This window comes from Protopterus annectens, chromosome 4.part1 (genome assembly GCF_019279795.1).
Source record: "Protopterus annectens isolate FY-2018-M chromosome 4.part1, PAN1.0, whole genome shotgun sequence".
Taxonomy (NCBI): Eukaryota; Metazoa; Chordata; order Ceratodontiformes; family Protopteridae; genus Protopterus; species Protopterus annectens.
Genome location: NC_056734.1, coordinates 170,885,704 through 170,904,106, shown reverse-complemented (window position 1 = coordinate 170,904,106; position 18,403 = coordinate 170,885,704). Strand labels below are relative to the sequence as shown.

General features: G+C 38.2%; 1 protein-coding gene across 1 annotated transcript in view; it reads right to left on the bottom strand.

Annotated features, from left to right (window-relative positions):
- LRRC31 (leucine rich repeat containing 31) overlaps positions 1-18,403 on the bottom strand; it is a 500,475-nt gene that overhangs the window by 374,735 nt on the left and 107,337 nt on the right. The window contains exon 3 of the mRNA XM_044070078.1: positions 7,203-7,352. Within this exon, the coding sequence (XP_043926013.1) occupies positions 7,203-7,352 (150 nt within the window). The remainder of the gene's footprint in view (positions 1-7,202; positions 7,353-18,403) is intronic.

The following is an 18,403-nucleotide window of genomic DNA, read 5'->3' as shown; positions in this document are numbered from 1 at the left end:
CATTCCAAGCTTTTTTTTTGTACAACAGTAGAAAGGATTATTTTGTTCTTTTTTTAAGCTAAGGGGTACTAGTAATTCATCACATTCAGTTCTAGTAACCTACTTGCAGAAATCAAAGACATTAATTGCAAATAATGACTGCGCTTTCAAAAGATACTCAGACTGGATAAATATGGTGACAATAAAATCAGGAGAAAAAGACATGTAAGAAACCAAATAGTATAGTAAAACAATTAATGCTGATGATGTCACAGATTTATATTCACAATAATGCCATGGATTCTTATCTGTAAGTAAGCTCAATATCTAGCTTTGGAAACAGAAGTAAAAATTTAGACTTGGGCTTCTAAAGAGAGAGAGAGAGTGCAGCAGAACACATAACCTTGTAAAATGTTGTAAATAAAATCAAAGTTTGGGATGAAGAGCACTTTGTATTTGGTGCACTCCATACTACAGTATGAATGTATTTTCCTGATGTAATTAACAAAATCATTCCTTTTTAAGGGCAATGAAAGAAAAAGGGAAGAATCATCCTAATTGACACAAACCTGCCAAGTTCTCACAGACTTCTGTCTATCAGTACATTAATCTTAAAGCAAGAATGGTCTTGATTAAAAAATTCACTGACCCCCTTTTTTGTTCCCAAGTCATCATCACAGAAGGCGAGCCAGGGGTCACTGAAAATTGAACAGTTTGGGATAGTTAACTTTGCAAATTAGTGATAGTAGGGCCAACACACATAAAGAGATATAAAGGTAGCAAAGAGAAGTCAAGATGACTGGCAAAACATAATCAGCACTCATGAATGCTCCAGCCACGGCACATCTGAGACCTGAAATGATAGATAGAGACAGTTCCTTCTCCCGCGGAAAGCCCTTGCAAAATCATCTTGGTGATATATTGCGAAGTTTGTGTCAAATTATAACCTGAAAACCTGCAAAATCAACTACAGAAGTTGTAAGTCCTGGGAATGGGAGGTATTTCAATGAATGTGAAAGGCTGCATAGAAAATGTCTACTTATGCTGACTGCTGTGAGCCTTGTCTGCTGTGCATCTTTTTACCATCCCATTTCAACATACATCACAGTTTAAGTGCATCCTTACTCATCATTTTATTGAGTCATTAAGCATGCTCCAGTCCCCTACATAAATAGTATGGTATGACACTTAAAGGGTAAGACAAATTTTATTTTCCCAGCATCCACCTACCTCTAACATTACTTCACCCCGCCATAATCACCCCCCCCTACAATCTAACCTCTCTCAAAAATTTATGACACTATACTCTCCAATCTATCTGTAATATTTTTCATCCCTCCTAATCTATCTCCCCTATGACTAACTATCTCTCTAAAATCTATGATACTGTACTCGCCAATCTCAATTTATACTATTACCCTCTCCTTGCATATTTCCTTTCCTAACTTACAAATAGCTAACAGCTATTTATATTTGCAATTTTAAACCTACAGTTGTGTTATAACTTTAATGCTTCACTTTATGTTAAACATTGAAAAGTCATACATTGAATTATTGTCTTCTTTTTCGTAACATTATGACATCTCTATTTGTAAATAACATGGAACTTATTTGAAACTTATTACTAACATGGAAATTATTTGAAATTTGTTTAATGAACTGTATAGACTGTGACCTTTGTAAAAGTAAATGTAACTTGCAACTCTTGGAGCTTTTCTCCCCGGGCCTCCACTGAAAACGGGCTCATCTAGGCCCAGTGGACTTCCCCGGTCATCAAACTTAAATAAAATAAATAATACATCCATATGTGCTTTGTTAAATCACTGTTTCTCCACATGTCTGGATGCCAACATCTAAACAGCAGAGCAGCACACATAAACAGCATATTATCTGAAAGCTCTGCTAATATCTAATATTGTGCTTTGCCTTGCTGTGAGCTGAGCTGTGGTTAATGAAGTAGCTGCCATTGCAGTGATGCTTTATCACCAGTGAAAAAGAGCATTATCACTGCAGTCTTATCGCACTCACCCTTATCCAGCAGTGACCCATTACCGTTCATAACTCTGGACACTATTCCTACTCCCACTGCTCCTCAGCAGTAGGATGTCTAAAACTCACTTCTACCCTTTAACCTTTTCACACTGCTTATATTTAATTTCTGTATTATTTATTTTCTCTATACTGTATTTTTTCTTATAAACTACTACAACATATGCAGTTAGCTAACATTGTATATACCCTCTAGGCAGTATTATGTATTGTGCGACTCACTTACATGTTTTATGTTTCATACTTTTGCACTTGTTTATATTTACACTGTGGAGCCTGGGTCTCCACTGAAAAAGGGTCTCATCCCAGATGGACCAATCCGGTCAACAAATGTCAAATAAATAAATAATGTATAGCACTATTACTGGTACATTTATAAAACCACTCAGAACACAGTTTTCTTGTTTGATTAATGTTTACAAATGCATTAATATCCATTTTTATTTAATAAATGCAAATAGACAAGTAACTGAGCTACTTCATGGTTAACTATAGTGTGCAAGCTACTGTATACAGCAGGGATAAATAAATGAGAAAAAAGGAAAAGTGCCAAAACCACAGGAAGCATTCATCTTCCTGCAATACATTTGGATTTGTCTACCTTTAGAATGGGGATAATGAAACAAGTGCATAGGAAGAAACAAAAGCTGAACAGATGATGAGCTCTCCATCAAGAAAAAGCAATAATGTGACTCTGTTTAAAAGTCCAGTTGGGTAATAGAGCTGGAATTGAGGAAGTTACCTAGTACATGTTCCTGCTAGGATGGTCAATTGTTCCTGTACAGGGCATCATAAAGACTACAGGAATAAATACCAATCTGTTAGCTGAAAAGCAGCATGGAAGGAGGCCAGTAAATGGTAATGGTGACAAACCCGTGGGTCTGCATCCGGAAGTAAAGTGGTGAATGACATCCTTAAACAGAAAAAGGATGGATAAGAAGAAAATGCAGCAGGTTTAATAAAGAGTGCGATTATGGTATGTTATAAGTGAAAAGAGTGTGGGCAAACAGGAGCTGAAAATGGTATGGGGGTGAGAGGGGACAAGTCAGAAAAAAGTAGTCAGGGTTACAAAGTGTGACGCAGACAGATACCTAGAAAATGCACACATGTATTATAGAAATCCAAGAAACAAATCAACTAGCAATAAAAAAGTAGAAAATGTGTGTGTTGGGAGGAAGCTTTATGAAGATGCCAGATATCAAACAAACCTTCAGAATGACTTGATCCCCTCTGATATTTCTGCAGAGGAAGCAAGGCAGGACAGGAGCAAGGAATGGTAGGATAGTTATAGATGGTTATGGAAGGGAACAAACGGAGAATGTATTTATTAACTGTGTTGGTCAGGTAGATGGGTTGAAAGAAGAGCCAGAAGAGATTAAAAAGTAATAGAAAGTGGTATTTACAGGTACACAACATGAGGGTGTGTCCAGTACAAACGAGGAAAACTCAAGGGTTTTGGGGGATACAAACCACAAGCTGCCCCCTATGCTTTCGAAGCCATGCTGTTTCCCCTAAAAAGGAGTGACAGGAATAGATGATAATAGTGACATGGTAGCACAGACGTGGATTCATGAAGTAGCTAAACAATTACTGAATGAATGGAAAAATTTGGCAGACCAGGCCGACAGAGTTCCTCAATGCTAATGGTTTTGTGGGCAACAGCAATTTCAACATAAAAGAGGTCCTGCCAGCCTAACTTAATTTTTTTTTCTGCCTGAGTGACCTTGCTGCTAAACAGAGGAATTGTAGCATTTTAGTGAGTCTTATGGCAATGTGTCTTAAATCAGACTAGTTGGGAAGTTGAAAGGAATGACAGTGGGGTCCTTAAGGTGTGGAGGCCAGAACATTAGTAATGAGATTGACATCTACAGAAAAGTCTATCAGTAACAGATATTCTGATAATATTCTGATAATATTCTGATAATTTGATATTCTATCTATATCAAACAAAGCTCCTCAATCGCACCCTTCAAGAAAAATCTTGATGATTGGATGGGAAATAGGAAATTCACCCCGGGGATCACCTCTGTGGCTCTGCTCGACAGTGGCACAGGAAAATAATTTTCATGGGTGGCAAAAGCCAGGGTACCTTTTTGGCTGGGCTTGTATATGCCCCAGGGCCGATAGCCTAGTACCTACCTATGAACCTATGAACAGAATGCCATTTTTGCCAAGTCTTATGATAAGACTAATGAAATTATGTGAACAAAGAGGCAAATGTAAAAGGTCTGGTGTCAGCTATGTTAAATTTGATTTAACTTACATGATTAAATATGAAAGACAACACATACATTAAAAAATGATTTGATGCCAATGGCCTTTCTAACTATATAGAAGAAGAAGAGGAAGAAAATGTGGCTAAGACCTGAGTATCCTATTATTTCATCGATTGCAGACTAGAGGAAATGTTGATCATAACAGTGGCATTATGGATTGACAAGCTGAAGTTACTGGAAGGATAGTAAGTAAAAGATGCAGCACGTCAGTGTTACACTCTATATGTTCCCTTGTAGAGTAAAAGATGCAGCACATCAGTGTTACACTCTATATGTTCCCTTGTAGAGTAAAAGATGCAGCACGTCAGTGTTACACTCTATATGTTCCCTTGTAGAGTAAAAGATGCAGCACGTCAGTGTTACACTCTATATGTTCCCTTGTAGAGTAAAAGATGCAGCACGTCAGTGTTACGCTCAATATGTAGAGAGTCACATGCAGTAACTACTGAGGCCAGAAATAAACTGCACACCTTAGGAAAAAGATAATGGAAGGGATTTCTGGAAAACAGTAATTTAGTTTAATGCAGGAAAATGGACGGAAAACAGGGAAGCATTTATAGAAGTATTTGTATGGCGGTGATAGTTTGGGCATGTTTGCCTGCATACAGATGAAGGGCTTTACAATAAGATTTGATGGCAGAAAAGTGTCAATAAAATATCTAAAGTATTGGGGAAGAGTACAGTCAGCATGAATATGTACAAAGTAGGCTTAAGGAATGGTAAAATTATGGCACAGATATTTTTTCTCTCTCTTGGTAAGACACATCAATATGTGCACCAATATATTTTGACAACACAAATAAGAAGTGTTGTATGAAGAGATGAAGGGTTGTGATAACAGCAGAAATGAGCTGTACAACTAAAGAAACGAAAAATGGTAGCTGCTAGAAGATGCATATTATGCACAATGATTTGTGTGTGTGTGTGTGTGTGTGTGCGTGTGTGTGTGTGTGTGTGTGTGTGTGTGTGTGTGTGTATGTATATACATATATATATATACATATATATATATATATATATATATATATATATATATATATATATATATATATATATATACACACCCACACATTAATATATTGTGGTGTTTCAAAAACAATAATGAAAATTAAAAATAAAAAAACTTCCTCTTAGTCTGTAACCTTCCAAATGATCTTTTGAGGCAGAAATCTTATTCGCAGTGAGAGATGCAATGCACTCCAGAGGAATGCAGCCAAACCAGTTGCAACAGCTAACATCAAGTATAATATTTGATATGATGAAGCAGCTGAATTGTGTCAAGTTTATTTGGATGCAGAGGTGCCCTCAGCAAGTAAGTCCCAGCTGTTTTAGTCAAGAAGATACTAAATATGTCATTTCTGTATGCTACAAAAATGTACTGATGGAAATATTGAGACAGTGCCAAATTGTGCTGCTTTGTATAGTCCTGTACTGACAATGTATGTCAGTCCAATACATGCGTCCATTAGGAATGGTCACCTGGGTTACCATACTTGTGGACTAAGCCAGTTAACAACCTAAATAATTTTAATGCTTCCTGCCCAATATATAGGCCATCTTCTGAGGGGAACGAGAGCAAACAGGTGGCCAACTGTGAATGCAGGTCAAAGGAAAACTGATAACAGCACCCACTGTTGCAACATCATAAATCATACAAAGCATTGCATGGAATTTTAGTAGAGGATTCCCAACTATTTAAAACTGGTGAGAACCTCATCCTCCGACTTCATAATCAGAAAGTCGGCAGGACAAAGAAATAAGTATTTAACTCAGGCAAAAGAGATGCCGACTGCAGCTGAAGCTATAAGTAGTGCCTTGTATCGCTTTCCAGATGGTTAAAGAAACACAGCAGACAACAGGCTCAGAATAAGAGATTAAGTGTAAGGTTAGGTTAGCCACTGCCCAGAATGCTTCTACTATAGTAAGTAGAATCATAGCTCAATGTATATAACATGGACAGCAGTATTTATTTCAAATGAAAGCTGTATCTTTCTAACCCAAATAAACACATTTAGATGATCCAAACTGAAAACATAAGAAAAAAAAAATCACACATCACAAAAACAACCAAAAAAAAAAAAAAACAATGGAAAGTTATTAAAACAAACAGAACTGTTTAAAGCAGTTTTTGCAGGAAGCAAGCCCCCGGTACCTCATACCCCTTTACTTACATATGTTGACTCTAAAAACACACTACCTAAGATAACAAACAAGGCATGCATGAGTGCCTATTTCCATTCTGTTCTTCCTCTAAAGAAGAATAATCATGGAGACATCAACCTCAAGGCAATAAGAATAATATAGCAAAGAAAGCTTCTAAAAACACAAATTGTACACAACTAATGAGAACAAATTCAAATCAAGCAAAGTGGAATCAGAATACAGGAGAACGTTCCAAAGCACATAGACATAGTAGTCATTGAACAATATTTCATTAAACAACTGCTCAACCAATGGTGCTTGGGAAAATTGTGCAACCCAACCTACCTATAAACTCAAAATACTTTATAGACATAATATATAATGTCCTGAATGTGATGGGCTTCTTGGCAATTTAAAGTATTTATGATTATCTAAATATAGTTTTCTACACTTAAGATATGATGATTTCATTGGAGATTAAAGTGGCAGTGAGGTGTCCCACTTTCAGTCTACAATGAAGGGAAAAAAATTAGTAAGAGAACATGCTTGTGGAGAGTGACAATCCAGAAGGAATGAAAGAGTCATTTTGATTTGCTGTATTAAATTATTTTACATGAGATTTGTACCAAGGCTATGCAATCAGCTGGCAAAAATGTTAGGTAAATGTGAAGAAGATATAAAAAAAATGTTATAAAGATAAAAGAAAAACATACAGTTTTTCTTTCAAAACAAAAGCAGTGGTTGCAGGATTCTTACTTAAATCTATGATGTCTGTTGCTGTTAATGAACAGTTGTTGAGGTTCAGATTCTTACTGCTAGGCTTCTTTCCCATTCTTTCCATGAAAAGTTTCACTCTTCCCCATCCTTTTGTAGAAGGCTGGTCAAAATCTGGAGACTGAGGTTCATCTAAAAAAGCAATGAAAGAATACGTCAGGTTTCTCAGTAGCTCCGTATGTGTTTCTTTTTTAAACTTCCTTCTGTTTATTCATTGGATCCCAAGTTTCTACTGGAATATGTCCAACTACTCATTCACTGATTCAAACTAAGATGAGGGCCTTCCCAGAGACAACCCATTTAAATCAAGGTGGTATATAGGACAAGGTACAAAGCGGCATGCAGAAAGTTACACCAAATGTGCCTTTACTGGACATGTACCGTAACAAACACTGACATCCTGCCATCACCAGTCCTTCATGCCTTACAAAAATAATGCATACTGACTTCCCATTGTAAGTTTGCATCCTGGAATTATGAAGTGAGAGTAGGGACCAGGTTGAGGAGACCCTGGACAGGTGGAGATATGCTTTAGAGAGGAGAGGAATGAAGGTCAGCAGGGCTAAAACAGAATATATGTGTGTGAATGAGAGGGAGGGTAGAGGAATGGTGAGGATGCAGGGAGTAGAGTTTGTAAAGGTGGATGAGTTTAAGTACTTGGGATCAACAGTTCATAGTAATGGTGAGTGTGGAAGAGAGGTGAAGAAGAGAGTACAGGCAGGGTGGAATGGGTGGAGAAGAGTGTCAGGAGTGATTTGTGACAGACGGGTACCAGTAAGAGTGAAAGGAAAGCTCTACAAGAGGGTAGTGAGACTAGCTATGTTGTATGGGTTGGAGACGGTGCCATTGACGAAAAGGCAGGAGTCAGAGCTGGATGTGACAGAGTTAAAGATGTTAAGATTTGCACTGGGTGCGACTAGGATGGACAGGATTAGGAATCAGTATATTAGAGGGTCAGCTCAGGTTGGACAGTTTGGAGACAAAGCAAGAGAGGCGAGATTGCATTGATTTGGACATGTGCTGAGGAGGGATGCTGGGTATATTGGGAAAAGGATGCTAAGGATGGAGCTGCCAGGTAAGAGGAAAAGAGGAAGGTCTAAGATAAGGTTTACGGATGTGGTGAGAGAGGACATGCAGGTGGTTGGTGTGAAAGAGCATGATGCAGAGGACAGGAAGAAATGGAAACAGATGATCCACTGTGGCGACCCCTAACGGGAACAGCTGAAAGAAGATGATGACCCAACAAAACAAACAGAAAAACTGAATGTTTACAATACCTGATCCCCTTTAAAATATTTTTTTTATTTTATTTTTTTATTTATTTATTTTTTTGCAAGGGGGCAATCCCTCAGTGTGGTACTGCGGTGCATCCCTACTGGCCCGTTACTTATATATACTAAGTCTGAGACTGCCATACCTTAGGGGGAAGGGAGTACTCCAAGAAGCAGCCGTCTCAGACTTAGTATATGCAAGTCCCCAGTTTTGCACATTCAGGGTCCTTCTTCCAGCACTTGCTTTTATGTGTCTTTGAATTAAAAACTATTACCTTTGTACTTATTTACTTTATTCCATGTGCAATGACATCTGAATAAGCATTGTTATTGCTGAGTTAATAAACTGCTGTGTGAATTAGAAAACTATTTCTAGTTTGACATTGTGCATTCTGACCTCCTACTTTTACCTTGTAGAGCTACAAAGTCTAGAAAAATTGTAGCAAAATGGAATGTATAAATTCTGTACGTCATAATTTGTGAGTCATTTAACTGTTTCCTCATACACTACAAGTTCATTTCTTCATGCTGCCAATTTATTTCATTCTCCCCCTATCTCCTTCTGACACATTGCCTTTGAAATACATAATGTTGCAATCTTTTTCTTCGGGAACAGTCATTCTGTCTTTCCAGTTCCATTTACTGCATTATTATAAATGCACATGCTGTAAGGAAGCCTCAGTATAGTATGCATTTTGAATCCCTTCTAACACTCAGAGCAAGTGCAATTGATTTAACTTGGTATCTTCTTAAAAAAGAGGCCACCCATACCCTAGTGTGAGTCCCACTCAGGCAGCTGCCAATAACAAGGAGTGACTTCCATGACCTCAGTCTTCCCTGGCTTTGCCAAGTCAATTCCCAACCCACTAGCAACCTCTTCAGTCACTTCTAGGACTCTTTTATCACCTCTATGATCACATGAACTACATTAATATATCTAGACTCTGTCCAAATTTGGATGACATGGTATCATCCACATGTAAACAAAGTTGTTACACCCAAGCTATGACTCTGCTATAGTAATAGAAGGTAACTCCATCACAAGACCACAGAGCTGCCAAGCGGGGTACCACTTGAGAATAAAATATCTGGTTTCCATTTCTCTGCTCTCCTTCATGTCTCTTTGGTCTGTGCACCCTTCCCCATACCAATATAATAATAATAATAATAAGCTGCTTACTGACATTGTTTTTGTAGGGGGACCCATATGCCCTGCTAATTTTAGATATAGATATATAGATAGATATATCATCTGAGATCTCACCACAGTGGGGAATGGGCAAATTCCCTGATCCCCACTATACTGTGATCTTTAACAGGACAAAAAACAGTACATTTGATCACTTGATTTTTGATCAGCTGTTCTGGCTTTTTTTTCCAGTTGGACAAGTTGTCTTTTCAGAAAGTATATGTAATCCAATTAAAATGGGTTCTATTATTTATGGTCAACCATTCCCATTCCAAAGTCACAGCAAGAAATTCCATGTATGCCAGAAACATGGCTTACATCCCTATCATTGAAATTCATTTTCCCAGCTTGCCCAACAGTGAATCTAAGATACTAGAATTATAATAATTATTTATAGTCAATTGCTAGTTTTACTTCAAAGATTCTACAGCTGTCTGCACTTTTTTCAAGCTAGTCTGTTGTACTTGTTTTACTCTGAATTTAGCCTTGTTCTTCCTCAATTGCTCTTTGCCAAAAGGCACAGTCTCAGACCCCATAATCCTCTCAGATTCATTGTTTGGTTATTCACTTACCTGCATTTCCAGGTCCTCAAACTACCCTCTCAGGTATTTTGACAAGTATACATGTCTTTAAAATCCACTAACTGTACCCTGGCAATACAGTCATAACAGGAACATGTTGTTTCTGGAAACATGGCCACATAATACACTGTGCTGTACATTGCTTCACTCATGAACTTTGTGAAGTAGTGAATGCAAACATGAGTGTGGCACTGGTGTAGGATGACAATGGACATGCAAAGTGAAGCAGTGCTGGTGGACAGAGAGAGGAAAAACTGCTGAGAAGTATTCATGAGTGATTGCAAAGTGTCAAGAGGAAAGAGGAAGGTTACATGAAGACAAGCTTCACACAATTAAGCAATATATCATGTTTATTACTTGTTTGATATGGACTTTGTAAAATATAAAAGAAGTTACCAACAGAAGAATCATTCATACAAAGTAAACAGGAAACAGAAAAAAGGGCAGCAACAATTACACACACACACACACACACACACACACATATATATATATATATATATATATATATATATATATATATATATGTGTGTGTGTGTGTGTGTATATACATATACATATATGTAACAATGCAAGCTGTGTTACAACAGGTGGACCAACACAGAAAAATACAAAATATATTTCAGTGTGTGGAGTGCATGTTGAAGCAATAATATAGCAATAACCCATGCCTGGGTGTAGGTAATGCTGAATTTACCCATGGTTGGTGTGGTTTGGTCACGAGGGCGAAGCCCGAGTGGCCAAACAAAGCCAACCGTGGGTAAATCCAGCATTACCCACACCCAGAAGTGGGTTATTGCTATTATACAATGACATTATTTAAGAAAAAAAATAATTACTTTTCTTAAATAATGGCATTGTATAATGCCTCCTTGCTGCCTCTCCGCAGCTGTCTGGCATTCTGCGGCAGTTCTGATGTACTGCGCATGCATATGCCTATGCAGTACATCAGAGCTGTGGGCAAAGCAACGGAGAAAGCAAGATCTCCGTTGCTTTTTGCAAACTGTTTCACTATGTTAAATGGGTTTAACATAGCAAGACAGCTTTAAAAAAAGCAATGGAGAATCTCCGTTGCTTTTTTTAAAGCTGTCTCGCTATGTTACACTCGTTTAACATAACAAGACAGTGTTGCTGTAAGAGTTATAGTAATGGAAAAAGTCTGGGAGACCGGACATTTTTCCATTACTATAACTCGGATTTACAACGTGCACGCTGACCAATCAGCATTGATGTTTCTGAATATTAATGGGGGGTCGTTGTATAATGTCTAATAATCTATGGTTTACTGGGAATTCACAAAAGCAAAGTAAGCTTTCTGTAACAGCTATAGCACAGAGCTAGCTAGGACAGCAAAATACATGAACCAGAATGGATACAATTTATAAACTTTCAAATTGCAATTTACTGGTGCAACATTTGGAGCAAAACTGGTTATTTCAATATTTACAGAATGTTGTATCAATATTTATCTGACTTTATCTGACGTTATTTGTCTCGGGTGATGCTAAACTTTTGCTAGCACATACTGCAGTATAGAGACTAAACCCTATTAATTAGTAAGCTGTCAATAACCCAAATGTTAAGTGCATTACTGCACTTATACAGCTTATCTAATGCTATTCCTAACATATGTGACTTTACACACTACATGAAAACTGTGTGACATGTTTATTTACTGTGTTATTTTAAATATAGTTTATAAATTCATTCAGGCAACATTAACTTTGATATATGTTCAAACTCTGAATTTATTCATGTAATTCCTTTTAATGCATGTCCTAGAGTTATAAGAAAGCTAGGGTGGGGATTCCATAGCTTATGCACAGAACGTCAGATGTCCCCACATTCATATTTGTATAAGATCTTAGATAGCGGGAGTGGAATAGATAAAGTCATAGAATCTTCAAAGTGTAATATTATTCAAGCTTGCTTGTTTGCTTGTTAAAGGAAATAGTATTAAAAAATATATATGTGTATTAGGGATCCCAGTCTGAGATATCTTTTGTAGAGGTCAGACCCTAAATGAGGCACAAATATATCAGTATATTGTTGCTAATATGAATTTACATACATCAGTAAACAAGATGTTAAGTGGCCTGCAAAGCAATAAGGGTGTAGGTCCATACTTATAAGCTGTTTGAACTTAGTCAAGATAAAAGTGGCTGATCCTGTAACAGGTACCCAGATGTTTATCAATCTTCACAATATTAGGTTCAGCGTGGACCAGGAAAGGCAAGTACAATCAATATATCCATCAACTTACTTAAAAGACTGCAAAAATTCCAGAAAGTAACAGCTCATTCAGGGCTTGTTGGATGGGTGAGATGTCAAATTGTACTCAGAGATTTGTCCCTTCCAATGTTTACAGAACGTATTAATAATCTAACTAACACAGGCCATTCTGCACCTGATTCATGCCTCTCAGCTGTCCATAGTTTTGCAGTTTATTTTTGGTTTGTTCCTCATAAAATGTGTGGTTTTCAGGTAAATCATTGAAGACTGAAGTCACTAAACAATGACATACAATTGAGATTCAGATTGAGATTCAGACTTCATACCCTTCAAAAAAATGCATGTGGATGCAAAACCTGGTATTCTATCAACTTTCTAAGTTTATAAGAGCAATATTTAAATTTAATATTTTATTGTCTCAAATTTTGGGCCCTTGTTCCCTCCCTCATTATTTTTGTTTTTGCCCAGATTTTTTGCTGTAAGTGGTTAAGAGATCTGACCTGATTCTCTGGTACAGCTGTCAAGCTTATGACTAAAATGTATCGGGTGCTTAATAATACAGAAGTCTAAGTCCTTGTGGATGTCACATGTTTGCGTCTTGATTAAGCATTTGCTACCATTTTGCTAAGTGGTGGGCTTGTTTATTCACCAGCCTTTCTGTGTATGTGTGGTTACTTAAGCTATTGTTGCCTATGAACAGAACCTGAATGTCTATTCAACTCCAAACAAAGTAAGGTGTCACAGTGGGATTGTAAAAGTCACAACAGCAGTAACTTTTCAGAAGTGTTGCAATACTAACATTAATGTTGTTGCTTACTTCACCTTGTCATTTGAGACAATCTGGGACCAGAAAATGCAACAAAGTTGTAAAAATAATTTTTCACTAGCATTCAAGCTTAATTAAAAGTGTCTTATAGGTTCATAGGTCAATACTATGCTGTTGATCTAAAAACCATTAGTAGCCCAGCCAGAATACCCCAAATTGTAGGTACTAATTTATGGGTCTATATTAGAACATCGAAAGTTTAATGGTTCGAATCACTAAAGGTTGACCTTTAATGATCGAACCATTAAAATTTTGAATGTTCACAAAAAAAAAATAAAAAAAAAAAAAATTAAGAAAATCTAAAGGGTGTAGGCAGGGAGGCAAGCCCCCCTTCACCGCCCCGCTACTTAAATAAACCAACTCCGAGACCGCACAACACTGAAGTAAATGGAAATCTCCCCTTATGGAGATTTCCATTTACCCGTTCAACATTCTGCACTTTCGCTATTCTCGTGTCGACAATGTCGGATTCAACATTGTCGGCTTTTAAGAATATAATAGGTAACTCTAATTTATACCTAGTTTTAGACACTTTCAATGAGAGCTTGAAGACCAGACTGTATTTGTGGCAGTTCATCCATTCATCCAGGTTATGCTTAAAGATGGTCAGGGAACTACTTTGTTTTACATCCAAAGGTAGTCTATTCTATAAATGGATTCTCTGAGATATATATCTATCTTGCTAGCAGGTCCCATTTATGTTTCATTGGAAGAAATTTTCTCTTGAGCAGGTGTTGAGGGTGTTATTAGTTTTGCAGATTTAGAAAAGGTTGCATAGGACTGGATCTTCTGAGGCTTTTTTAAGCTAGACAAAGGTCGCCTCCCAAGAGTCTGTAAGAAACAAAAGAGAGAAAGTGCTCAAGTCATCAATGGCTGAGTCAGCTTTTGAAGGGGTGTTACATATGTGGTAAGTGCATAAGTGCCCAGTTTTGCCTAAAGACACAATGCTGCATTCCTTAGCATTTGGTTTTAGGCCATGGTCCAGGCACCAATACTCGGTGTAGGTTAGTCCCTCCTGAAGACTCTGGAAGTCAGCTGGGGAGCTGATGACAGCTCCAAGTTTGCAGACATCTGCAGACTTGGGTCAGCTACAGGTCCTTGAAGTCAGCCTTGACAGCAGAGAAGAAAATATCAAAGAGATGTGACCATAGGACCAATCCCTGGAGGGCATCACTGGTAACTACTCTCTTCAAAGAGAGAAGGCCTCTCACACTAATAGATTGGATTCTATCAGTAATCCAGTTTACTATCCAATGGGTAACATACAGTTTTACATTTAGTTTCATTAGCTTGTTGATAATGCCAGAGTGTGGGATGGTATCAAAGGCCTTGGCTAAGTTCAGGTAGGCATTGTGAACTGATTTACCCAAGTTCAATGCATAAGTAACATGTTCAAAGAAGCCAAACAAGTTCTGGAAGCAGGATCTGCCTTTAACAAACCCAAGCTGGCTTGAATCCAGGACTTGCAGACTGCCTATGTCTTCGTTATTAAGTTCCATAATGATGTGTTCCATTGCTTTGCGGATAAGGCTGGTGTGGCCTGTAGGTCTGTAGTTTCCTAAATTAGTAATGGCTCCCCCTTGTGGAGTGGAATGACTTCTGCAGTTCTTCATTTCAATGCCATGAATTCAGTGGAGAGGCTGAAGATGAATAAACTTGGTTGAGAGTTTACCAGACAGTGTCTTGAACTCACATAAAGGCAGCCTGGCACATTATCAGGATTCATGGAGCAATTGTTTTGTTGGCCTTGGAAAGAGTATTCAGGACCTGGTCAGAGATGATCTGAGTGGGTAGTGTGGATGAGATGATAAGTTATGGGGAAATAGGGGAGTAAAGCTGGAACTAAATTTGTTCTCTAATATCTTGGCCTAGAAGAGGCATCTGCCACATCATAACTACATTTAATAAAATGATGAACAACCTAAGAGGAAATCCCTAGCAAGGAAAGAAAATAAGTTTTACCCTCAGAGTCTGGAAGATCAGAAATAATTTGACAGGCCTCAGAAAGAAGAGCCAACACATACATAGACATGTAGCCCTAAAAGCCAAGGTAGCAGAAGTGTAAATCTTTTTGCCCAGCCTGTCCATAGTTCTGCTGTCCTTGTCAGAAGGCAATAACACTGGGTGAAGGTAGCAATAAAGATGGCTTACAGAGGCTACAGACACTACTGAGGGTCAGCAGCAGGACATTTATATAAAAAGAACAATCCTCAGGAACCCTATAAAACCTATCAGGCTTCTTAGAAGCAGGGTGGAGAGAAACAGGCTCATGAGAGGCATTGAAGAAAGCATCCAGTAAAGCAGCCAGGACAGGAAGAATAGCTGCAGGTTTAGGAGAGTCCAACTGCAACAACTCATGGTACCTCTTATGGGTATCAGAGACCGGAGTACAATCCCACTTAAATAAAATCCATCATCTTAGAGAGTGTGTCCATGAAGGAAATTTCCTCCAAAGGAACATCACAACTAATAGGTTCCTCCTCTTCTGACCCATAGTCCAAAGGAGAAGGAATTTGAGTAGAACAATTTATGGATTCATCAGCAGAATCTGATTCATCCACAGAAGAATCATGGTCTCTAGGCTTTTTAACAGGAGTAGAGGACCAAGGAGGAGCAGGAACTGAAACCCCATGAAGAAGCTTTAAGGACATTAAGGCAGAAAATAACACCTGAGTAAAAGCCTGCCACTCATTTTGTGGATCCATAGAAACAGAAGAAACATGTTACATTTTTTGTTTCTTTTTTAAGGGAATGTCCTGAGAAGGCTCAGATCCAGGACAACAGTCAAAAACTGTAAAAGGAATTTCTTCCCCAGCTAAAAACTGAGGAACTCCCTTAAGCCCCTCAAAAAAATGCCTGCAAAGTCTCTTCGGACGTGCTGCCAGCTGGATCCTCACTGGCCTCCAACACAGTCATGGCAGAGAAGTCCAACAACACAGCTGGGTGAGCCTCCAGGTTCATCACGACCTCGGGAGAAACACCTGGCAGAGGCTGGATAGTGGAAGATTCTGGTCATACCTTTTTCACCATCTTCTTCCCTAAAGGCTGGCCCTTGGGGCGGGAGATTCCTTCCATTGTATCTTTAGCAAGTAGATTAAGATGCTGAATCTTAAGATACAAGGAAAGGGTAGAAAGTCTACATTGAAGGGTTTTTGGAACAAATGTCGGACAAACAGAACAACACATATGGTCATTGGAAGCCCCTAAACAAAAAAGACACTTATCGTGGTGGTGTCTTTGGGGAATCTGTCTTCCACACATTGGCATTTAGCCTTTCTGGATGATTTTAACCCCAAGAAGCACAAAAAAGAAAGAGAAAAACAAAATCCCCAACAGGGCACTTATCTTTCAAATACAGCAAACAGGTGTAGGAAGTCACTGGAGAATGTAAATGCATTCAACCGGCAGAAAATGGGCACAGGTAGACAGACCAATGGTGTAAAAGACATGTTCAGATGGCAGCAAAGAAGTTCTGTTTTGGTAGGCCTGAAAAATCACCTATATGCCCTTTTTTATACAGGGAGTGTATGGTGACATTTGGCATACCTTTTAAATTCAGAAGTGTTTGGAAGACTGGCAGGACATCGGGCTTCTAAGGCAGGGAACCCCATATAGTTAGGAATACTGTAGAAGTGAATGTAAGGACATGTTTTATTATGGCCTGGGATGTGTAAATATATTGAACCAATGCTAAAGAACTGTCAGAACTGTAATGTGAATTACTAAAGCAACTCCAAAAATAAAAAAGATTCCTCGTGAGACTCCAGATCATCTGGGGAGTAACACTGCTTCAGATTTAGTTTATTTTAAAGACAATTAATATCTTATTTGGACTGACTACCCTGAGGTCAGCACACTCAAAGATATCTCATATTAATGTCATAACATAGTTTTAAGTCCGTTTTCTTGACACAATACCCCTCACATTCTTATTGCAGGTAATACGCCTCAGTTTGTGTGTCAAAAATTAAATAAAATCACAGTTGTGAGAATGCCTGGACATCATAGCTTTGCCCAGATATCATCAGTCAAGTGGTTAAGTTGAAAAGGTTATTCAAACTGAGAAGAGCATAATGAGGAAAAGTTAGCTTTAGCTAACTAAATTAGCTCAAAGCAGTATTGATACATTGCACTTCTCATACACAGAACATTCTACTTCAGCTCATAGGACTTTCACCTTCTCAGACCTTGGTGAGGAGGAGGAGAAGAAGAACAAAGTCGGCAGTATTTTCTGTTCTACTTTAGCCTGAACAAATGAAAAATGTTCAAATAGTTCAATTTACTGTCCAGTAGAAACAGAAATTTTACATCAATAAGTCAGCCAAGTTATCATCAATGTAGAGACTGGGAGCTATAGTCTGTATTCAGAATCCAACTGCTAAATATCTGAAGAAACAGGGAGCTTTTGTTGGCATGTCTTGTTGTATCTTTCAGCTTTTCCCGGTTAGGGGTCACCACAGTGGAACTCCGGTCCACTAATGATTGGCAGCAGATTTTTACGTACCGAGTTGCCAGCCCTGACGTACAATCTTCAATGAAGGTATGCCTATTCACGCATGTCTCCACACAGAAAACCATTTTAGCTGAGAATCAAACAGGACAACCACCGCAGTTGGCATGTTTAATAGACCAAATTCAGCAAAACCAGAGATGGTCTAGTCCTAAAAAGAATAAAAAGTATCTGTACAGTTCTGGACTGGTACTGTTAAAGTTTAATGAAAAGATGGTTTATTTGCCAATAAAAGGCAGTTTGATCCAGGAACTATCTAATTCACCAGACTATTCCAGATTGTAATTAATACATGTATTCTGACACTGGCTATGTTCCAACTAACTCAGGCTAACTCATTTACCAGATCTGACCGTGACAATCATCCCAGATTATGACTTACTACCATATGTGTCTTGAAAGCCAGCTATGACTACTACCTTAATTCATAGCTGATACAAAATAGATAAATAGGGTAGAGTTATTTATGTTGAACTTTCAATGCACTCACTGTTAGTATGTTTACCTATGGCCCAGATCATGATTAAAATGGGTCCTTGGATGAGCCATCTATTCAGTTAACAGATTTAAGCAA